Raw genomic sequence first — 24,479 nt, 5'->3', positions numbered from 1 at the left:
TTGTTCTAAAAACACTAAATTCCCACTCTTTTAGTAAATAGATTTTCATTAGGAAATGTTATCAAACGCACCTTAAATGAATCCAAATCCTAACACTAATCCAAACTCACTCAATCTATCAACTCAAATCCAAATCCAAACCCTAACACTAATCCATATCCATATTCATATCCAAATCCAAATCCAATGGTAGAGAGACCTAGACCTAGACAAAATATCATCTCATCATGCCCAACTCTCCACCATGATCACCTTCCTCCATTCCTTCCCTTCCCTTCCTTTCACTTCTCTCTCTCTCTATAAATACATTTTTATTGTCTTATGCTTCTTGTCTGTTTAAGGACAAATTATACTTACATTCCCTGAATTTTAGATTTAATACATGTCATTTTTCAACGTTTAGAAAATTATACTAACTCACTGTTATTATAATTATTTAGACGGAATAAAGACATTATATTCATATATTTTCTCTTTTTTTATTTTGTTTTATTTATTTTATTTTTTTTCCCTTTACTTTTTGTTTTTCAATGTTATTTTTTTATTTTTTTATTTAGAACTATTACTTTTTATGTAAGTAGGGATATTTGTATAATTTATCCTTATCAGTGCAATTTACCCTTCCGTTTTTGTCCTGTTTTGAAAATACTCCCAATTGCCTGTGTTTTTCTTGAGACATGGACAGGTCCTCCCAACCCAACCATCCAAAATACTACAATACAAACATAATTGCACCAAAACCTATAAAAAATAGATGAGCAGAATCCCAATCTCTTGCTTTTCCCTCTCATCAGACCCATCTATGGACTGTTGTTCTCTTTTGTTTTCTCTCTCCCTCTAGGGTTTGCATTTTCTTTTGAAATCTTTGCTTTCATTGCTCTCTGTCCTTGAGCCGTGAATCTTCTACTGCCAAAAAAGTACAACCCTTTTTCATTGACCCCACACAACACGTCCTCCCCTTTTAATGTCTTGAAAAGTAGAACCCATTGTTTAATAATCAAAGAAAATGCAAAAAAATCTCAACCTTTTCCTTTCTTAGGGTTGGATTTTTAGGTTTTCTTGCCTTTTTCCTTGATGGGTTTCTTTGTACCAAATCAAAATTCTTTCTTTGATCATATCTTGTTGATGGGTTTATAACAATCTCCTGAACTTTCCTAGAAAATCTTTTTTTCTTGGAAAACCGAGATGCCAATCATCATCTGCAAAGCATAATTCAATTCAAAGAAGGCATTCTGGGTTATATTGCTTCTAGGGTTTGTTGATCGTTAGTCAATTCTGATTGGTTTTATGCAAAAACCCATTTGTAATCACCACAATTTTGAATCTACGGAGTACGCATTTGGGCATTTTCCACCAAGAATTGCGTTTCTTTGAAGGTTTGGCTCATACACCCCTGTTTTTCTCTTGGGAATTTTTACAAACTTATGGTATGCATTTCAATTTGGTTCGTTAGGGTTGTTCATATTGTGTTGAAAACATGGGTTGTGTTCATGGAAAGTGTTGTTGCCGATACCCAAAATCATCAGACGGTGATAAAAAGGATGTTAAAGATTTGGGTCCATATAATGCCCATGAAAGACATGTACTTGCAAATAGGTTATTAGATTTTATTCTTATTCCTTGCCAGAATTTCCAGTTGGAGTGTGCGGTCCTCACGCAACACGGGTACTACCCGGAAATGCCTGGTAAAGAAAATCAAGATAGTTTCTGTATCAAAACACACATTCAAGATAACCCAAATGTTCATTTCTTTGGTGTATTTGATGGGCATGGTCAATTTGGTTCACAATGTTCAAATTTTGTTAAGACTAGGTTAGTTGAAATTCTATCCGGTGATCCTACATTGTTAGAAGATCCTGTAAAAGCTTATAATTCTGCATTTTTGGCAACAAATGAGGAATTACATAATAGTGAGATAGACGATACGTTGAGTGGTACAACGGCTATCACTGTTCTTGTAATTGGGGATTCAATTTTTGTGGCGAATGTGGGTGATTCGAGAGCTGTGATTTCCGTTAAGGACAGGAGTCGGGTTGTTGCTGAAGATTTGTCTCATGATCAAACACCTTTTCGGAAAGATGAATGTGAGAGGGTGAAGCTCTGTGGGGCCAGGGTTTTGAGTGCTGATCAAGTGGAAGGGCTTAAGGACCCGGATATTCAAACGTGGGGTGATGAAGAGACTGAAGGTGGTGATCCACCGAGGTTGTGGGTTCAAAATGGAATGTACCCTGGGACTGCATTTACGCGGAGTGTAGGGGACAGCGCAGCAGAGAAGATTGGTGTGGTTGCAGTTCCAGAGGTTTCAATGGTTCAGATTAAACCCGATCATCATCCATTCTTTGTTGTTGCAAGTGACGGTATTTTCGAGTTTCTCTCAAGCCAAACTGTTGTGGAAATGGTATGTTATAACCTTGAACAGCATTCAAAATAGGACTAGGAACCACTTTCATGCTTTATTTATTTTCCTTTATCGACTATTTGTCACTTCCCAAGTTTTTCTGTTCACATCAATCCTATTTAGCTGTTGAATTTTGATAAATTTGCTGTTTTAGATGATTGTATTTGTTTGAAGCTTATCTTCTTGTCATTGTTGATCCTTAAGAGTTGTATTTGGGATTTGAACGGAAAAGATCATCATTTTCAATCCTTTCCTGATTAATCTGTTGATTTTGACAGTTCATTGATACGGTGAGGCCCTAAGCCATTTGCTTGTTTTAATTAATAGTTTAGTTTGTCATGGAAAATCATTAAGAGGGTTTTGTAGTATGTGAAAATGAGTTGAAAACTAATATGGCAAAAGAAACTAGGATTCTGTAAAATTGCCATCAAATTGTCTCATTCTTTTGTTTTTAATATTTTATTTATTGACTTAAGGGAGGAGGAACTTGGGAAGTGTTTCTTACATGCTTGAGAAAGTGTTTAACATTAGACTTCATTGCATAATCGTGGAACCCTGCTTTTATAATATAGGCATAATATTCAGGGCGGAATCATAATATTAATAGCAATATTTAGAATAAGAAATTGATGATTTTTTTTTAGACCCCTCCCTGAACAAACTATTTGTAGCAACCCTAGGTTGTCAGTTGTCATCAATGCCCTTGGTTGCATTGTGTCGTTAACAGTTCCACTATTTTGTTGCATGGCCCTAAAAAATTCATGAAGTATGCGAGCCATATAAACAACATGGGCTTGGGTATGGATGTGCACTGATAGCTACAATTTTATACAAACCTTTTTAGCATAACCCCCAAGGAGAGATGGCATACTATTTCCCTGTTCAGCGAAATTTGTAATTGTGTCACATGAATATTTCAATGGGGCGCGCTCAACAGTGTGTGGATATGAAAATTGCTTCATGTTGTTTCCATAGCTTAAATGTAATAATTCATCTGTTAGGGTTGTTTTCTCTACAACAGTGTGTTATTGTTCTCAGACTTCTTTCACCTTTTAAATCCTGAATTTCATGGTTATAACGGTGATGCGTTAATTTTCTATTGGGATTTGTATTCTATGCCTGGCATCTATGCATTGAATATTATTAAGTAGTATTATTTTCCCTTTGCAGCTCTTTGAAGAGCTGTTGTCACCCTTTCTTCTGAATAATTGATACATCAGATAGTGTGAATCAATCAAATAATTTATGGCTTACATTGCCCCCAACAATGTTCGTTGAAATTTCAGAATTGGGTGTAATCAAGTGGATGTTCTTCTGAAGTGATACCATTGTCAACTTTATTTTGCATACACAGCATATTGCTTACACTAAAAGACATTTTGATGCTTTAAATTCCTTATTGGGATTATTGACAATCAAGTAAGGAAACAACAATAACGGATGAGAACTATTGGGTATGTTTGGTTTGAGTTTGGGAGATGAGTTTTAGAGATAAAAAGTACGAAAAGTTGTTTGGTTTGGTTTTTTTCAAAGGATGTTTTGGAAAATTATTTTGAGGGAGAGTTTTGGAAAAAGTGATTGATTTGATGTGTATGAGAGAGAGATTTCTTTGGAAAATTGTAAACCAAACAAGTTTTGGGAAATTTTTTTAGAAAAATTTGTTTGGTTTGATTACTTTTGAAAACTTATTTGTAGAGAATTTTTCCTAAAAATTTTTGGGAAATACAAACCAAACAAGGCCATTAATTTTTGAAGTTTTATTAGTCATTTTGTGACATCCTGATTCTTCCTTAAGCTCTTAAACATTGTTTTACAAGCGTTCTATCATAGCCGTACTGCCCTCCCAAAAAACAGAAAAAAGAAAAAAGATGCACTGCCTTTAGCAAATGAGTTCTTTATGGAACTATTATATTTTCGCACAAATGTTTGCATCAAACCTAATTAAACTAAGCCTCTTGTGTCTCAATCAAGTGTGGAAAAGTTTGCATTGGTGGAGAGATTTTGTTTTGCTTCTTAAACCATGAAAAGTGCTATTTATTTCACAAATTAGATACTGCCCTGAACTTGTTTCTTTCTTCTTCTTAGAATTTTGAATTAACTTATGGTCTTTTGCATATGTGGAGGGAATTTGTTGGCTTCTTAAAGCATGATAAAATTGCTATCTATTTCACAACTCAGATACCAATCTGAACTTGTGTTCCTTTCTTTTTCTTTGAGTTTTGAACTTTGGTTCGAGATCTAAATATTTCATTGATGACTTCTTTTATGTTCCCTTGGTTGCACTATTCACTCAATTTTCCTGACATCTGTTGTTGTCTTTCTTTTTTTATTTTTTATTTTAATGCAGGCCGCAAGATATACAGATCCTCGAGATGCATGTTCTGCTATTGCTGGAGAATCATACAAACTATGGTTGCAGAATGAAAATCGGACGGATGATATAACAATCATAATTGCACGTATTAAGGAATTGTCTAATGTATGAACATGTAATTCTTCCTTTGCTCGTTAATCTTGTTTTTCTTTTTCTTCATTGAATTCACCGCGTATTAGTGTCCATACACGGCAATTGTGATACATGTGATGTGATTATCGTAATCAGGAGAGACCTACATTTTGGAAGGGTGTCACTTTGAAGGGTGTCACTTTGAGAGATCGATGCTACCGAAAGGCTCATTGGTTCATTACTTTTGTTTTGGGATATTTCTTGTGTTCTTGTCCAAAAAAGGGTCTCTCTGGATCTGTTTTTCCCTTTACTAGACAGAGTGAAGAAAAAAAAAAGGAAAAAAAAAGAAAAGGTAAAAGAGTGTATTCATTTTTAATTGTCTAGTCTTCTTGGAGGCATTATTTTACTATTCCACGCCCATACCAGAGTTTGAACCCTCTCCACAACAAAATTTCTCTTTTTTTCTGTAGTGTATTGAGCAGCGGGTGTAGGATCTGATCCCAAAGATAGTAAGTCTTTTCTTTCTTATGAAGGAAAGTCTTTTTCAAAGATTTTATATGAAACCCGGATAGTTACCTTTTAGAGTGATAGGGAGGAATGTGTATGCTTTATTCTTTTGAAGGTGGGAAAAAAGATAAAACTAAAACAGATTATTAATCCACATTTAAGTTTGAATCTTATGTCCAGACAAGAAAATTTCGTTGTGGAGAGGGTTCAAACTGGGGTATGGGGGTGGTTACCATTCACCCGTATTTTAGGTTATATGTTCGTGCCACAGTTTTCATTTGCCTGTAAATTTAAAAAATACCTTGTTGGAGGCATTACGTTACTATTTTAATCCATTAATTAGTCAGTAAATAGCTAATATATCATCCGATTGTAATAGTCAGGTACCAATGCTAACAATGTAAGCAGTGAAGTTGACAATCAGCAATCAGGTACCAATGCTAACAATGTAAGCAGTGAAGTTGACAATCAGCCGGCTCAACCAGGGACAGGAAAAGCAAAGTCCGAAGCATTTGTTACCCCTCCTGGGTCAGAAGCTTTCCGTTCAGTGAGAAGTGATTTATCTGATCCACATATGGTATCGACAGATCAAGGCGAAGGAATAGCTGACCCATCTCCAATGCTTTCCAGGCCTTCGGTATTGGGAGCTTCTCATGATCTGCTTTCTATGTATTATTTCCCTTGTTTGTTGTAACTGATCATTTTTTCTCACCTATCTTTGCAGTGATTGAGCTAACGAAAGGCATTTGGGAAGTTTCTTTCATTGTTCTGTTTCATTCGCTGTGAAATGGTACTTATCTACAATCCTAATTTTATATTTATTTTGCAAGTGTAAACCCTGTTTGATTGTGTTTTGGTTTTCGTTGTTTACGTTTTTTGTGTTTTCAGGAACAAAAACAGTTAAAAGCTCTAAAATACCCATTATTTTCATATTGTTTTCATTTTTACACAAAATGGTTTTTGACATTTGTAAACAACTTTTTCAGGTTTCCTGAAAAGTGGGTTGTTTTTAGAAAAATTGAAAATAACTTTTTGACATTTCTTAAAAAGTGGGTTTTCAGAAATTTGTTTCCTGAAATAGTTTTCAAAAACAGTTCAGCAAACATGTATATCCTATTTATACATCCCTCTTTGGTTTTCTTTGTTTTCGTTCTTCGTTTTATTTTTTTTCGTGCTTTCAGAAACAAAACAAAGAAAAGTTCCAAAATACTCATTATTTTCATATCGTTTTGATTTTTATGCGAAATCGATTTTCAAAAATTCAGAAATAACTTTTTGATATTTTGTAAAAACGAAGACACAATCAAACAAGACAGTGCTTCTAGAGTTGCTAATATACTTTCTGACCACATAAATAAATCCTTTTATATCAGGGAGTTGGAGCTCAAAAGTTGGTGCCGTGCTAATTGATCTCTATGCAATCCATTTCATGGTAATCTCACTTGCTAGTAGTAACAACACTGACTATTGAGTGTACAAAATTGGCTTTAAATCACTGAGAAGAGAAGACTGAATGAATCCTAACCCTAACTTGAATAAAGAGGGGTGCTGTGGAAGATGCTATGAGAGTTGGGATGATATTATTGAGAGGAAGTTTGGTGTTTTCATGGATTTTAATGTACTACTAGAGATGTAAATGAATTGTGAATGACATTTTTATTTACACAATTTGCAAGTAGGAACAGAACAGTGTTGTTTTAGAGTTTTTGTTTAGTGTAAAAGCTGTACCATCTGTGCTTTTAATTGTCAGATCTCCATGCCTTCCATTTCATGTTTCTCTTTCTGATTACACTGACCATTTACTGCAGAAATTCCTGTAGATTTGATTCTCTCTCTTTGTTTTTGGGTAACAAGTCGAATCAAGCTAAGTCTAGTAGTGGATTGTTTAAACTTGGTTTAAAATTGATGAGTTTTAAAAAGGTATTCAAACTTGATTTGTTTATCTTTTTAGTTAATTTCAAACGAGTTGATCACTAGCAATACGTGACTAGCTTGATATTTTTATATAGTTCTATGGTGAATGTAATCTTATCGAGGTGAGCTAGCTCAAATAAGTTAGGAGTTTCAAAATATGTTTGTTAACAAGTTGAACACAAATTGAGTTCGAATAGTTTGGTCTATATGGTTCATCATACAACCCTAATTTGGGGGAAGGGAGAAAGGTACTTTTAATTTCTACATTTTGATTATCAACTTTTAATTTATGATAAGTTGTACCAAACAAGCCTAGTGTTTGTTATTATAAAACATTTGCGAGTTTAGCAAGAATAATGTTAAGTGGCAATAATTTCTACCGTGTTGAAAAGTACAAGGCTGTACTTTCATGTCCTTGTTCTTGATACCTCACTAAGCCACAAAAACTTGCTAAGAGCAACCATGGGCCTGACTGGAAAGTGGGTGTTTTTTGTGTTTTCATAAGCAAAAGCTCAAAAACACACATTGTCCTCATTTTTGAGTAAAAATGGTTTTGAAGTTTCAAATACAAATGTGATTTTCTAGAAAAAAAAAATTCCTTAATTATTTTTTAAAACAATCTGAAAAATAAAAATAAAAAAGTGAAAACACAACCAAATAGATATCCAAACATAAATGTCTCCAATAAAATGCAAGGGCACTCTCCTGGTGAAAGAAAGATTTATAGAATTGCAGATGCCGTATTTTTTGCAGTTCTATTTTTGACCTAATAGTTCTTTGTGTTTCTAGCCATGACCACTGCTTAACATTGCTGCCAAATAAATAGTTCAACCTGCTTACTACTTGACTTAAATAATCTGATGGTAACAACATCAAGAAACATGGATTCAATTTCAGCCAACCACTTCTCTTGCAAAGCAGCAGGTGCAAGTGGCTCCTATAGCATTCAAGTACTCAATCCTGAATTTGTTTCTCATTTTTTTATCACCCCAACATGTGATCAGACCAAATGCTGAGAAGTATTAGAAACTTATCTCACATCACTTCTTTAAGTCAGGTAGTTCTGCCCAATTACAACTCATCGTAGTTTTGTCATGAAATAAGTAACTTAAACACCATTTTATCTCACAACTAAGACCACTTTGGGTCATAACTACCACAACATTGTATCATAATGATGCATAATTTTCATATCACATTTGGTCATAACAAAAAACCACCACTTTAGATCGTAACTATCACCACTTTTTGACAACCAATACTACAACAATGCATAACTAGTATGCATCCTTTTTGGGGGTTGTGGAATGTAGCATTAACCTTAGAAGCCAATAAAGCTTAGTTCATATAATTTAGAGGCCTCTCCAACCCATAGTTAATTGATGTTGGGTTGGAAGCCTCCAAATTTGTAGCATTAAGTAATTATCCTTTTGTTCCACTTATTGGTCTCAACACTTGCTAGCCCTTGCTCTTGACATAATCACCCAAGTTCATGTGGGTCAAGAAAATTTTGTCTATTAGATAAATGAGGGTTGCTATGGTTCACAAATTTGATTCACCCACTAGCCCTTGTTCTTGGACATAACATAATCACCCAAGTTCATGTGGGTTAAGAAAATTTTGTCTACAAGATGAAAAATCAAATGAGGGTGGCTAAAAAGTTTAATTCACTTTAGAGACAGACAACAGTTCTATCAGTTCTATTGCCTAGTGTTTTTTCTATTGTAAAAACAATGAAGATGTTGATTGTCACCATATTCTCCACCAGATAGCCTCAAACTCATCACCCTTAAATGGATTCCATTATGCCTAAAACTAGCCTTCTTGTCTTCTTTGATCACAGTAACTGAGCATATTCAAAAGGTTTTCTACTCTTACTTTATAAGCAATTCAATTAACTCTCATATCCTCAACAATCTCATCACTAAAGCACTAATTATTAGGACTTCAAAACGAACTAAGCTACTCGAATTTGACTCATTAAAACCTCATTCAAGTTCACTTTGTTGCATAAACGAATCAAAGTTGAACAAATTTTAAAGTTTGTTAATTTTCTAGACTCTTCGAACTTTTAACTCGATAGGCATAAAAGTACTACCAAAAATAAGTAACTCAAGCTCAAATGGTAAACAAGTAAAACTTTAGCATATTTTGAAACTCCTTAAGTTTTCAAAGTAAGTTTAAACAACCTATTTGACTCAACTCAACTCATTTACAATTCCACCATTACCAAACAACCCAACTTCATGATTATCATGAGAGAGAGAGAGAGAGAGCAAATAATTCCAAAAAAAATCTGTTCATGAATTCTCAGAACTTCATACAATGGTCACCATGATTAAATGCTTCAATGTTCCAATTTAACCACGAAAGCATTAAAAAAATTCAGTAATTATCAGTACATAACATTGTTGAAGGCTTATCATTGTATCACATTGTCAAAGGCTTCAAATTTTTATTTTTATTTTCATGTTCCTCTATTCATCCAACGCCAAGACCCAAAAAATGATCACAAAATTGGTAAAACAAATTCAATCAGAGACTCATCTTATTTTTGTCAAAATTTCACTTTCTCTTATCATTGTTCCTCCTCTCATTGCATGCTTTCAAAGCCTGAACTTCTGCAAGAAAAATTAAGCAGAAAATCAATAAATAGTACTCCACCTATATATATATATACATATATGTGACAAATTATATCGGTAGTCACTCCATTTTGCTCATTGTATACACTTTCAATTGACTCGATTTTAATTATTAATTTGAGGTTCTTTTATTAATTTGATCCAATTAATTACAACCGTGTTAGCATTTTTTAGACGTAAATTTATAAACTTGCTCGGGTTAACCTTAATCAATTAATGATCATTCTTGATAAAAAAATTCTAACCAGCATTATCAAACGGACCAAATTGATACAAAATCTAAAATTAAGTCCAAAATCGAGCTAATTAAAACTGTAGGGAAATTACCAATGTAATTTGCCCACATATATATATATATAACAGGAGAGAGAGGGAGAGGAACAGAGGCATACCCATTTGGCAAGATTTCCAATTTCTGTTGGTATTGACTAGACAGTCCTGCAATAGTTTAAGAAATCACATATGGGGGTCTATTTAGGGTTTTCAGAATGAATTCCAAAAATAAATATTTTTATATAGATATAGAGATATAGATACCTGTAAAGACAAGTAGAAAGAAGAACACTCTCTGAGTTGCTTCACAGTCTCATCATCCTCAACTGCATCGCTCTGATGAAGTGGCGGTGGCGGCGGTGGGAGGGCTGTGATTGGGTTCGGTGGTTGGGAGGAGTCCATGGGGTGTATGGGTTACTTTTGAATGGCCTGCTACTCCTATTTGGCAGGGGGCCGGCCTAATCGTAGAGGCCACCAAAGGCCTCGTTTGACATTGAGATAAAAAAAAAAAAAAATGAATAAATTGAACGTTGTTCCCTTTATCTTTAGCCACTTTCTTATTAAAGGCTTTGTTTGTAAAAGTTTTTTTTTTTATTTTTGGGGTCTAAAATCTAAAAAAAAAAAAAAAAAAAAAAAAAGACTTTTAAGTTGAAATAGTTAATAAAATAAAATGTCACATCAATTTTATAATCATTTCACTTATTTTTTTACAAAGGTCAAGTTTAGGAACTTGTAAAAAGGTCAAAAAGTTACTCAAAAAGTTAAAAAGTTAACACTATTCACCAAAAGTCAATAATTACGACTGCACAACTCCCAATTTGAATTTTTCTCTACAAATCAATTTTTACAAATTTTTATTACACATTTTTTCATAAAAAGTTAACTCAAACATCCATATTTTCAACCTCAATTTTTTAGTCAAAAAAGACAAAAAGTGCACTTATTTAGGACACTCCAAACAACTCCAAACATTACATCCAATTACAATAAAAATTCAACCATCTTCCTAAACACAAATATTTTAACCTACTAAGCCGAAAATTAAAATAGCAAACTTCCCAAACATGGTTATGTTTCAAGTTATCCCACTTTATTCCTAAAGCTAACTTACAGCATCCATAGTGGAGCTGTTAAGGGGTGTGTTAGTGTCAGTTGTTAATATTTTGTCTAGTGAAAGGCTCAAATGATTTTCCAATGGAACTGTTAAAAGGTGTGTTAGTGTTAGCCATTAGTGTCAGCTGTTAATTTGTTTGTTAACTACAGCGAGCCTTTTAACCAGTGAGAGTGAGAGAGAGAATGGGGGACATTGGGAAGTGCAGCAGGGTTGTTTGGCTGGACGTTCAGACCCTTGTTGTTTTGCTGGGTTGTTCTGCTGGATTCAGATTTTGGGTTTCGTGGTGAGAAATGTAGTGATGATAGTCAACAGGTGCAACAGCAACAACCAATGAGAAATTTTGGATTGGTGAGGTATCGATCTACGCCGAGTTCGGTGGTACATAAGACTCAACTCCTCACAATCCATGTGATATTGGGCAAAATTCTTCAACAAATGAAGCTTTCTAACCACAACGATAGCAGCAACACAAAAATTGTTATTTTATTTTTTATATATATTCTTAACATACACTATAACACATCTATTGCATCATCACTTATTCTTTAAAATTAACAAACTTTTAACACGTCTTAACACACATTTGTGGGTCTCACTTTTATCACTTTTTGTCATATAACACACTTTTACACACTTTTTAACTATCCCATTGTGGATACTCTTACGTTCAAAATTAGATAAAAAAATGTTATAATAACCATCATATAACATAAAAAAATATATTATTATATTAAAATTTAAGTTTATGTGATAAATGTGAGTTTTATCCTAAAAAAATTATATTATTATTATTATTTTTTTATTTTTAGTGATTTTTTTTATTAATTTGTGTCAACTTTTTTTTCTTTCTGATTTGTCTAATATAAAATAATGTAGAAAAAATTACAAAGATAAAAAATCAGAGTTTGACATTTATAATAAAATAAATCTTGAATTTTTAATTTTGTTAATTTGAACCCAAAATTTTTAATTTATTTTTAATCTAAACCACTGGTTGCTTATTTCAGTTAAGTAAAATCGAGAGAAAAAAAAAGTATTTTAATTATTAAATTCAACAAAACAGTGTATTTTAAACATTTTATAAATGCCTACATTCTTTGGTTTTACTTAAAAGAAAATAGGTCGATGGTTTAAATTAAAAACAAATCGAAAGATTAGAATTTAAATTGATAAAATTAAAAACTCAAGGTTTATTTTGTTATAATGGTCGAACTCTTAAATTTTTTTACTTTTTACTTTTGATAATTTTCCCAACAATCTAATTTTTCTTTTTTTAAAAAAAAATCTAAAAAAAAAAATCCCTAAAGGCCAAAAACAAAAAAAATGCTAAACAAATCAATTTTTACATTGGTTCGTCTTTATTGGACTTTTTTCAATTTTTTGTTTTTTGTTTTTACTTTTATAATTTGTCTAGTTGAATGGGACTTCAAAATCTTAAAAAAAAAAAAAAAATTAAAAAATGTTCATTATAAAAAAAAAATACTAAAAAAGCTAATCCCAAACACCTCCTAAAGAAGCCAAAAAAGGTTAAAAAAATCTGCTTTTAATCAACTTTCCAAAATAATCATAAATTGATGAAGGTGGTTTTACATCTACCTTAAAAACGTTGGTGGATACCTCACATTTTTTAATTTTAATTTTATTTCTATTACATGGATAAATTGAAAATTTCTATACATGTATAAAATTCATACAAAAAATTTCACAAGAATGATACGATAATACCATTATTGTAAATAAACTTATCTTCAATAGTATTTTATTTTGAAGTGAAAGCCTACAATTATGAATTATTTTGTTTATATAGTATCACTCATTAAATTATCAAAAGGGACATTCTAAAATTTTATGCTCACTTGTAATCATTACTTTCTTCAGCTTCGGTCGTTGCTATCTTTAATAGCCACCCCAATCCCCTCTCACCACTTTCTAGTCTTTTTTTGTCTCTAATCGCCAACCCCTATTATCTCTTCATCCTTGTTCGCTCCTCCCAGCCCCCCACTCCCTCGTTTCCACTTCTTACATATATCCGTTCTTCCTCGTGTGTGTGTGTGTCTCTCTCTCTCTCGACTGGGTGGGATTTAGAGTTAGGGATTGAAGGAAGAATGGGGCAACAAGTAACGAGAAGGAAAGAAGAAGAGCTTGGTGGCTACTGGAAAAATAGTGTAGGCAATAAATAGGATTGGGTTTGAGAAGGATAAAATGGAAAGGTTGGAGATGGCAAATGGTGGATAAGGTTATGGTTGGAATTAATTGGAGTTTTCAAAGAAAATATTAACAAAATTTAAATTTAAGAATAGTGCGTTAAAAAAAATAGACATGCCCAATCATATTTTTGAGTATATTTAGAAGTGATAAGATTTTACTATTCCTCTCATAATTTAGGGACATTCCAAACGAAGGGTAAGATTCAGTTTCAAGTGTTAAATTGGATTATCAAACACCACCTAAGTAGCATGGATTCAAAAATTTAAATAAGAAAAGTATAACATAATTATAGAAAAACTTATGAATTCCCTTCCCTTTTCCTCTATCATGAACTAATTATATCAGACATATTTTTCACTTTGTTCACTAATCCAATTTGAGCTTCATACCTACCACATCAAGAGGGGGTAGGTTGTTGGTTGGAATATTACTTGAAAAATGTAGTAACATACTTGCCCAAAAAACATACCCCAAAAAAAAAAAAAAAATTAAAAAAAAAAGTGAACAAAATAATTTAATGCGTAAACTATTATTAGTATTATGTTAGAAATAATATTTTTTTTAGTTCAAAAAATAATTTTTATGTGTCACATTTGTAATATGATACAAAGGTGGATTCATATAAAATAATAATGAGATCATTGTCCAAATAAACTAATTGAGTATAAATATTTATTATGTCGAAAACAATATTTTCATATATTTGAAAATAAATTATTTGCTACATAAGTGATTTGATATGACAATCTATCCCTATCAAGTAATAATGCGATCCCTATCCCATATTTACTACGTGAAGATTCATTTTATCCCTACTAGATTGGTATATAATAATTAATCCCCTTATCTCTTTTTAGTTGTCTTTTAACAAATTTTAAATAGAATATTTTTGAATATTAACAAAAATATCATTTTTATTATTTGAATAGCGTTGGATTCGAAAGTCTCTCCTCCTGTTGTCGTTGAAATCTCTTCCAAGAGATAGGATTCAGTATCTAAATCGGCTGAAAGAGAGTGATTTAATTGTTTCGGTAGTTGAGATCCTTGAATAAATTATTTAATTTATTTGTCTAGATAGTTAAGACTCTTAAATGAGCGAATTAACTATCTTGGTCTCGGTAGTTGAGACTTCTAAATGAGCGACTTCACTAGTAATTGAAACTGTTGAATGAGCGACTTAATTGTCTCAATAGTAGAGATTCTTGAATGAGCGACTTAACTGTCCTGATAATTTAGATAATTGTCCCAATAGTTGAGACTTCTGAATGAGAAACTTAATTGTCTCAACAAAATCCTTTCATTCTTTAAGTTAAAATTATAATATAATGTTCTTATACTCCTTAAAGCTCAATTTGTTTAGGATGAAATAAGTAAAAAGTACGGTAAAGAGAAAAAATTTAACCTTTATGAATTTGATTTACTTGAAAGTGGTGAAAAGTATAAGAAAATAATTTTTCTTATACAACCGATATTAACATTGCAACTAATTTTTAATTTCTTCCAAAAAAACAAATAAATACAAGAAAAATTGAATATGTAAGTTATTTATAACTAAATTTTAAAAAATTTCTATATTCTTTTACAAATTTTTTATCTTCGTCTAATACTTGCAATGAATTTTTTTTTCTTTTCTTTTATTTCATTTTCTTTCACTTTCAATAAATTTTTATTTATAATTAAATGGAACCTAAAAAAATAGGACCTAAATTAGAAGGGAGAGACAACTAAATTTGATTATGTTTTGAATAGTTTATGCATGCTTAGTTATTTATATGAATGATATCTAAATCCTGATTTAGCTTTTTCATTCATCAATAATTAATTAGAAAAATAATAATCATAAAGAATAATTAATAACTTTGTTTCTAAAACCCAAAATGTTCAATTTTAGCCGTAATTTCCATCTATACCCCCTCTTCATACATAGAGAGAACTCTTGGACCCCACTTAACAAACATATATACAATATTACATGTTTGGTTTTTTGCTTTTTTTTTTTTTTTATCAGTAAAGAAAAATTTCATTAACAACATGAAATTAAAGGTATAGAAAGATGACATGCATCGAGAGAGATTCGGAAAGTACAAATTACCCCTGCTACTGCTACTCGCATTCATACAACCAACCCCTTGGCCTCACGATTTTTTTTTTTTTTTTTAAAGAAAAAAAACAAAAAAGTTAAGAAGAACTTAACTAGAAAATAAAATGCATGAATCCCCACAAATTCAACCCACACAACCCAAAACCAAAAACCAGCACCAAAACACCTAAGCTGCTCCTGCATTCCTTTTTTCAACAAATTAAAATTTTCTTTTTCAACACCCAAGCTGCTTCACTCCTCTTTTCAACAAACCACACTCTACTATTCAATCTAAATATTTTATTCACCTATGCAGGCACTGTAGCACCCATAAGCACACTCCTCAACTCCCAAGGCACAACCCACTACTCCCAAGGCACAACTCTGTTGTGTCACCCACGTTCGTCCCCTCTGTCGGAGTTCACCCACGCTTGACCCCTCCGCCGAACTTCACCCACTATTGGCACATCCAAGGTGGAAACACACCCTCCGCCGGACTTCAATGTTGGTCCTTCTTTCATTGGCCTTTGTCATGAAAGCTATTAAAGTAAAATCCATCATAACCTTGTGCTGGTAGTTATGCCTGTAATAACTCAGTCCGAAACAACCATGGCTGAAGCTACCTTGGCCAAAGCCAGACACACCTATGGAAACAAGACCCACTACCATAGCTGAACAAAACCTACCGACACCTCCACTTCTATGGTCGAAACGGCTTCTTTTTCAACCCAAACACCGAAAACGCATCCATTGCTGAAGCTAATCCACTGCCCCTATATTACATGTTTGGTTAACATGCATAAATATAAAAAAAATAAAATTCATTGGAGAGATAATTAGGGAAAATAATTGATAAATGACTAATGACATACAATGAGAATTTTTATTTACAGATGTGTTTTTTATATAAACTTTTGATTTATAAATATTTTTCCTTAATAAGTTGGTTATCTAAAATCCAAATGTGCAATATGTTGGAACAATCTTCAGTGTAAATAAAATAAGGGATTGTTTGGGGTGTCCTAAATAAGTGCACTTTTTGAGTTTTGGACTAAAAAGTTGAGGAAAAAAATATGATTGTTTGGGTTAACTTTTTGACTTTTTATGAAAAAATGTGTATTAAAATATTGTATAAATTAGTGTGTAGTCAGAGTGTAGGAGAAGCTTATAGGGTGACTTGTACGGCTGTCATGTCTGCAAAGTGAAATAGATGGTAAGAAGTAATTGTCTATTTTTGCATTGTACTGGACGGTGCTATTCGGCTCGTGGGGGCCATCACGGGTCCCGTTTTGATAATCTGAACCGTTCAATGTGTAGACCTCGTCGAGTATTATATGCCTCTAAAAATTTACGTTAATCGGATATCGATAGCTATCTGATCATATTTGTTTTTTTCCAACCGTTAATTATAACATCTTTATTTTTTTTATACAAAACTGATTTGATCATGTAGTTATCGATATCCGATCAATGTGATTTTTTACAAGCATATAGTACTCGACGAGTTCTACACACTGAGCGGTTCAAATTATCAAAACAGGACCCGTGATAGGTCCCCACGGGCCGAACAACAGTGTAGTAAAATTGCACCAAACTGTGCAACTTTTTGCCACACAACTGCAACACAGATCTGATTTCGTCAGATTGATGTGTTGGTGAATAGTGATAAAATTAATTTTTTAATATTTTTTTTTTGGTAAATAGTGATAACTTTTTAACTTTTTGAGTAACTTTTTGGCTTTTTTGTGACATGCCAAACTTGACCTAAATTGAAACAAAACCAAACAAATAAATAAATAACGTACCAAATTTATTTACTGAACCGAATTAAAAAATAAAAGACCAAGTCGAGTGTGTGACACTCTGTCCTTAAGACAGATTCGCTCTGCTTCGGTGCTTACGGACTAATGGCGTCTATCTCCCAAGATACAATAATCTTCACAAATTTGTAGTAGCACTCCACACAAATTTGTATGGCGAACTAGAACCTTGTGTTCTATACTATCTTTGATTTTCCTTAAAAAAAAAACTAATATGAAGATAAAAAATGCAAAGGAACAAAATGGACTGCAAATGAAAATTTCAGACTGTTTTTTTCGGATGTCCAGACTGCAGGATCAGATATGAATTTATAAGAAAAAAAATTTGTCCAATAGGTGCTGTGAGGATCCGAATAGGTATGAACCTGTTTAAACATGTATAATTCAAAATTCAAACAGACCTACAACCTGTTTGAACAGATTTAACTGCTAGACAGTTAAATCTGAAACTGCTGGGCAGTTTTTGGAAGTTAAATAACTGAAAAATAGTTTTAATCGATTTTGAGGAATTTCAGACAGAAGGAGATAAAATTAGACAGAAAATTAATTCAATTTTTGGCACAAAATTTGAATTTAATTTCATTTAAAATTCAAATAAATTTTGTCTAAAAAATTAATATTAGAACCGACCCGACCCACAACTCACACCCGCGCCCGGTACGGCTCGGTCGAACTGACGGCGGCACACGCGAGTGTGTGGTGGTTTGGGTTAAGGTTCACTTTGTCCATAACTCCTCTTTCTACAAACTTGGGGTGCCCCTTGGGGCCAAATCCAAGTGTTGTAGTCTAGAGCTTATATACATAAAAAAGCTCTCTTAAAGTTTCAATGTGGGACAACTCATTTCAAAGAAACCCACATTTATTTCTTTAAATTGTCCATTCCATGAACCCGAAAACGACGTCAAGTTCCTATTCACTCATAAATGGTTTTGACGAACCGTCTTCACCGTGTGACTTGCCATGTGACAAGCAACACATCACTTCTTCAAACCCATCCCAAAAGACGTTTGGGGCCCACTCCATTTTGGGCTCAAAGTTGGCCCAAAATAAGCCTTATAAACCAAACTTTCCAACAATCCCCCACATGAATGGAATTTGATGGAGAAAAAATTCAACAACATGATCTTATTACAGAGAGTACAGAAATTGGAAATATTTTGCAAAGCATAGGTAGCTTTTGCTTTTGAACCTTCCCTTGTGAGACACTATCGGATTTACTAGCTAACCAGTGAACATAATGTCTTGAACTATTCAGCCGTTTGTGTAAACCAAGACAATAGAACTCACACAGTATATCCCTAGACACAGCTTAGTTCTCACTATTGTGTTCATTTTGGCCCTGAACAACCTGGTCTGTCATGAGTGCTCTAGAGAATTATAGCCCTTCACAAATCTCATAGAACCGGCCCAGTTCACACTTACATAGGTGATTTTTATGAAGAGTATCTTGCCATACTCCACTAGGTTTACCTAGATATAAGAATCATTAAAAATTCTACTTAACCTAAAATGCTGCAGTCATCACTTATTTTATCCTAGAAATAGGTAGGAGTTGGACTCCCCAGTGATCCTTCTGAGTCATTCACAACTCGGTTGTCCCTTTGAACCTAGATCTTGGGATCTCCAGTCAATTAGGTTGGGTTGCCGTTGTAGTAACTCTTATTTAATAGGTTTTAGTCCCATTCCCCTCGATGAGTTTTCAACTAACTCTTTTGCTAACCCTTTGGTTAGTGGATCCGCTATGTTGTCTTTAGACTTCACACATTCAATGGAAATAATTCCATTAGAGAGTAGTTGTCTTACGGTGTTATGTCGACGACGAATGTGTCGCGACTTACCGTTATACATATGACTCTATGCTCTACCTATTGCTGATTGACTATCGCAATGTATACATATAACATGCACCAGTTTTGGCCATATTGGAATATCTTCAAGGAAGTGGCGAAGCCATTATGCTTCTTTCCCAGCTTTGTCTAAAGCTATGAATTCTGATTCCATAGTAGACCTAGCTTTGCAAGTCTGTTTGGAAGATTTCCAAGATACAACCACCCCACCAAGAGTAAAGACATATCCACTGGTGGACTTTGAGTCTCTAGTATCCGATATCCAATTTGCATCACAGTATCCTTCAAGTACTGCTGGATATCTAGTATAATTAAGCCCAATGTTATGAGTAAATCGGAGATATCTAAGAACCCTTATAATTGCTTTCTAGTGTTCTACTCCTGGATTACTCGTACATTTACTTAATTTACTTACTGTATAAGCAATATCTGGGTGAGTGCAGTTCATCAAGTACATTAAGCTTTCAATAATTTGGGCATACTCTAATTGAGAAATACTTTCCTATACATTCTTAGATATAAACAAATTAACATCTATAGGTGTTCTAGCAAGATGATCATCGTCTTTGCTGAATTTGTCAAGTATTTTGTCAATGTAATGAGATTGTGACAAAGCATAACCTTCTGATGTTCTGGTAATTTTCATACCAAGAATTACATCAGCAATGCCCATGTCCTTCATGTCAAAATGTTTATTTAACATCTTCTTGGTAGTTTTAATCATATCATTATTACTATCTACGATGAGCATATCATCTACATAAAGACATACAATGACATAACATTTGTCTGTGTTTTTAATATAAACACATTTGTCACTCTCATTAATTTTGAATCCATTTGACATCATTGTTTTGTCAAATTTTTCATGCCATTGCTTTGACGCTTGTTTTAGATCATATAATGATTTAACCAATTTACACACTTTCTTTTCTTTTCCTGAAACAGAAAAACATTCTGGTTGTTTCATGTAAATTTCTTCATTTAACTCACCATTTAAGAAAGCGATTTTCACATCCATTTGATGAATTTCTAAATTGTATAAAGATACGATGGCAATTAACATTCTAATGAATGTTATTCTAGTAACCGGTGAGTATGTGTCAAAGTAATCTAGACCTTCTTTTTGTCTAAATCCTTTGACCATAAGTTTTGCCTTGTATTTGTCAATTGATCCATCCACTTTCATTTTTCTTTTGAAAATCCATTTGTACCTAAGAGGTTTACAACCTGGTGACAAATCCACTAATTCCCAAGTGTGATTTTGCAAGATGAATTTAACTTCACTATTGACAGCTTCTTTCCATAAAGGAGCTTCAGGACTGGACATAGCCTCTTTAAAAGTTAAAGGCTCATTTTCTAACAAATAAGTTATAAAATCTGGACCAAAAGATTTTGAAGTTCTAGCACGTTTACTACGCCTAGGTTTCTCTTCCTCATTTTGATCTAACTCTTGCTCTTGATTATGTTCTTGATCCTGACTAGTAATAGCATCATGAGATCTTTTATTGTTACTAGTCTCTTGGCCAGTCTTATTTGGAAATATATGTTCAAAGAAAGATGCGTTCCGAGATTCAATAATAGTATTTACATGCATTTCGGAATGTTCTGATTTGTGAATCAAAAATCGATATGCACTGTTATTCTTGACATAACCAATGAAAATGCAATCAATGGTCTTAGGACCTATCTTAGTTTTTTTAGGACTAGGAATAGCCACTTTAGCCAAACACCCTCACACTTTTAAGTATTTGTAGGATGGCACTCTTCCATGCCACAATTCATAAGGTGTTTGATTCATTTTCTTTCGGGGTACTTTATTTAAAATATAATTTGCAGAAAGTATTGCTTCCCGCCACAAGTTCTGAGGTAATCAAAAACTTATTAACATGGCATTCATCATTTCTTTTAAAGTATTATTTTTCCTTTCAGCAATTCTATTTTGCTGAGGTGAGTAAGGAGCGGTGGTTTGATGAATTATTCCACGTTCTTTACAAAATTCATCAAAAGGTGATTCATATTTACGACCTCTATCACTTCTTAGTTTTTTGACTTTCATACCAAGTTGATTTTCAACTTCATTCTTATATTGAATGAAAGTTTCCAAAGTTTCATCCTTAGTTCGAATTAAATAAACATAACTATATCTAGTATAGTCATCTATAAAAGTGATAAAATATTTTTTTCCATCTCTAGTTTGAATTGATTTAAAATCATAAATGTCACTATGAATTAATTCAAGTGGTTTCGTACTTCTTTCAATTGAATGAAAAGGAGTCTTGGATAATTTTGCCTCAACGCAAATTTTACATTTACGATTTGAATCAATGTCAAATTTAGGTAAACATTCCATATTAATTAATCTACGCAAAGATCCATAATTAACATGTCCTAGTCTACCATGCCATAAATTTGAAGACTCAAGCAAGTAAGAAGAAGATGTATTTTTATTAATAATTGAGGGTACAACAGTCATTACATTCATCTTGAAAAGGCCATTAGATATGTAACCTTTTCCTACATACATCCCATTCTTAGTAAGTACAAATTTATCACTCTCAAACACTAGCCTAAATCCATTATTACTCAACAAAGATCTGGAAACAACATTCTTGCGAATGTCCGGTACATGCAGCACATTGTTGAGAGTGAGTTCATTTCCAGATGTCATCTTCAGAACAATCTTTCCTTGTCCTTTAACTTTGGAAGTTGAGGAGTTGCCCATAAAAAGTTGTTCACCATTGTCCACTATAGAATAAGATGTGAACATCTTTTTGTTGGCACAGATATGGCGATTAGCACATGTGTCCATCCACCATTCTTTAGGATTTCTGGCAAGATTTGCCTCGGAAACAACTGCAGAAAGATTGATGTCATCTATACCATTGGAAATATTGTCCACTTCGGTCATATGGGCTTGAGCAGGCTTCTTGCTTGTTCTTCTTTTACTTTTGCCTTTGCTACGGCAATCTTTGGCCTAATGTCCCTCTTTATCACTGATGTAACATTTGCCATTAAACTTGTACTTTTTATTTTCTCCCCCTTTAAAGCCTTGTGATGAACTTTCTCCATAAGACTTACGTTTCTTTGCTTTTGGAGCATGTTCCACCAAATTTGCCTTGGACTCCATAGGATGCTTACCAGTCCGCTTCTTTGAATTGCGGTTGTCCTCCTCAATCCTTAAACGTACAATTAATTCTTCCAAAGACATTTCTTTGCGCTTGTGTTTGAGGTAGTTTTTGAATTCGTTCCAGCCTTGTGGTAATTTCTCAATTTGGAAGGATTCACTGAGAGACATGTCCTCTGCGTGAATGTCATGCAGAATGAGTTGGAGATCTTGAACTTGGCTGATCACAGTCTTAGAATCAACCATCACAAGATTCAAGAATTTGCCAACCACAAATTTCTTTGAGCCGGCATCTTTCGTTTTGTATTTTTTCTCCAAAAACTCCTAAAGTTCCTTTGCTGTCTTAATAGGACTGTAGACGTTGTATAATGTGTTGTCAAGTCCGTTCAAGATGTAGTTCCGGCAAAGAAAATCAGCATGTTCCCAGGCATCGACTACAACAACCACTTGCCAGTCGGTTTCATCCTCTTTCAAAATAGGAGCATCCTCACGGAGAAAACGAGCCAGGTTCAGAGTTGTAAGATAGAACAACATTTTCTGTTGTCATCTTTTAAAATCAGTTCCAGAGAACTTCTCTGGCTTCTCACCGTGATTTACCAGTACTGTCACAACAGGAGAGGGGGTTGGCGCAATTGCAGCCATCACACTAGTACTTGTTTGGGCATTAGTTTCAGTAGCCATCAATTCTAAATTAAAAAACAAAATTATAATTAGAATTTATATTTCACAGAAAATTAAACCAAATTCACAGAATTAAATTTTGTAAAAATAAAAAAAAAACAAGAAATGTATCTTTTATTTTTCAATTAATTTGGAAATAAAATAAAATTTTATTTAACCAAATTAATTCCACACATAAAATTAAATTTCTGTAATACTTCAATAATTAAAACACTAAAATAGAATTTTAATTAATGAACACTCAGAAATAATTTATGAAAACCAAAATTAATTTCTGAAAAAATTTCACAAATAAGTATTCTGAATTGTTAATGACGCCAGTATATTACTACTAGTTGTCAAAGAAAATAGATAGTATATTACTACTATCTGTCAAATAGTATATAATCACTATTTATTTTTCCAACCAGAATATTATTTTGTAAATCCACAAAAAATAATTTTTATAAACAAAGAAAAAGAAAGGGAAACAAATGAAAAATTCTGTAAATAAAATAATCCGGCTCTGTCGTAAGATTGTTGGAACAATCTTCTGTGTAAATAAAATAAATTGAAACAAAACCAAACAAATAAATAAATAACGTACCGAATTTATTTACTGAACCGAATTAAAAAATAAAAGACCAAGTTGAGTGTGTGACACTCTGTCCTTAAGACAGATTCGCCCCGCTTTGGTGCTTATGGACTAATGGCGTCTATCTCCCAAGATACAATGATCTTCACAAATTTTTAGTCACAATCCACACAAATTTGTACGGTGAACTAGAACCTTGTGTTCTATACTTTCTTTGATTTTCCTTAAAAAAAAAACTAATATGAATATAAAAAATGCAAAGGAACAAAATGGACTGCAAATGAAAATTTCAGACTGTTTTTTCGAATGTCCAGACTGCTAGATCAGATCTGAATTTATAGGCAAAGAAATCTGTCCAACAGGTGCTGTGAGGAACCGAACAAGTATGAACCTGTTTGAACAGGTATATTCAAAATTCAAACAGATCTACAACCTGTTTGAACAGATTTAACTGCTAGATAGTTAAATCCGAAACTGCTGGGCAGTTTCTAGAAGTTAAATAACTGAAAAACAGTTTTAATCTTTTGAGGAATTTCGGATAGAATGAGATAAAATTAGAGAGAAAATTAATTCAATTTTTGGCACAAAATTTGAATTTAATTTCATTTAAAATTCAAATAAATTTTGTCCAAAAAATTAATATTAGAACCGACCTGACCCACACTCGCGCCCGGAATGGCTCGGCTCAGTCAGACGGGCGGCGACAGCGGTGGCACACGCACGTGTAGTGGTTTGGGCTAAGGTTCACTTTGTACATAACTCCTCTTTTCTACAAACTTGGGGTGCCCCTTGGGGCCCAGCCTAAGTGTTATAGTCTAGATTTTATATACACAAAAAAACTCTCT

The 24,479-nt window shown here is 33.2% G+C and overlaps 2 protein-coding genes across 4 annotated transcripts; one reads left to right on the top strand and one right to left on the bottom strand.

Moving 5' to 3' along the window:
* The first annotated feature begins 478 nt into the window (after window positions 1-478).
* LOC114268472 (putative protein phosphatase 2C 35) lies at window positions 479-7,122 on the top strand. Of its 3 annotated transcripts, none has more exons than XM_028209657.2 (6): window positions 479-2,398; window positions 4,746-4,877; window positions 5,001-5,196; window positions 5,735-5,988; window positions 6,076-6,141; window positions 6,725-7,122. In XM_028209657.2, the coding sequence occupies exons 1-5, from the start codon at window positions 1,478-1,480 to the stop codon at window positions 6,076-6,078; spliced, it is 1,506 nt and encodes a 501-aa protein (XP_028065458.1). In that variant the 5' UTR covers window positions 479-1,477; the 3' UTR covers window positions 6,079-6,141; window positions 6,725-7,122. The 3 variants fall into 3 exon arrangements, with proteins under 3 accessions (XP_028065458.1, XP_082733541.1, XP_028065459.1); XM_082877415.1 differs by having other exon boundaries at window positions 5,731-5,988; XM_028209658.2 differs by lacking the exon at window positions 5,001-5,196 and having other exon boundaries at window positions 5,731-5,988.
* A 2,423-nt stretch (window positions 7,123-9,545) lies between these two features.
* Window positions 9,546-10,722, bottom strand: LOC114268474 (Cox19-like CHCH family protein). The gene is made up of 3 exons (XM_028209664.2): window positions 10,448-10,722; window positions 10,303-10,348; window positions 9,546-9,886 (listed from the first exon to the last, which is right to left on the bottom strand). Exons 1-3 carry the CDS (start codon window positions 10,583-10,585, stop codon window positions 9,831-9,833), a joined length of 240 nt encoding a protein of 79 aa, XP_028065465.2. The 5' UTR covers window positions 10,586-10,722; the 3' UTR covers window positions 9,546-9,830.
* Window positions 10,723-24,479: the final 13,757 nt, after the last annotated feature.

The sequence above is a fragment of the Camellia sinensis genome, chromosome 7 (assembly GCF_055761805.1).
Source record: "Camellia sinensis isolate YWXY chromosome 7, ASM5576180v1, whole genome shotgun sequence".
In the NCBI taxonomy this organism is placed as follows: domain Eukaryota; kingdom Viridiplantae; phylum Streptophyta; class Magnoliopsida; order Ericales; family Theaceae; genus Camellia; species Camellia sinensis.
The sequence above is the reverse complement of the archived record's forward strand: the minus strand, read 5'-3'. Positions and strand labels throughout refer to the sequence as shown.

Coding starts and splice junctions, on each gene's coding strand:
- LOC114268472 (XM_028209657.2), top strand. CDS start 1,478: ATGGGTTGTGTTCATGGAAAGTGTTGTTGCCGATACCCAAAATCATCA. Junction 2,399..4,745: donor GCCAAACTGTTGTGGAAATG/GTATGTTATAAC, acceptor ATTTTAATGCAG/GCCGCAAGATATACAGATCC. Junction 5,197..5,734: donor AAAGGAAAAAAAAAGAAAAG/GTAAAAGAGTGT, acceptor TGTAATAGTCAG/GTACCAATGCTAACAATGTA.
- LOC114268474 (XM_028209664.2), bottom strand. CDS start 10,585: ATGGACTCCTCCCAACCACCGAACCCAATCACAGCCCTCCCACCGCCG. Junction 10,349..10,447: donor CTTTCTACTTGTCTTTACAG/GTATCTATATCT, acceptor AAACTATTGCAG/GACTGTCTAGTCAATACCAA. Junction 9,887..10,302: donor TTGGAAATCTTGCCAAATGG/GTATGCCTCTGT, acceptor TTTTTCTTGCAG/AAGTTCAGGCTTTGAAAGCA.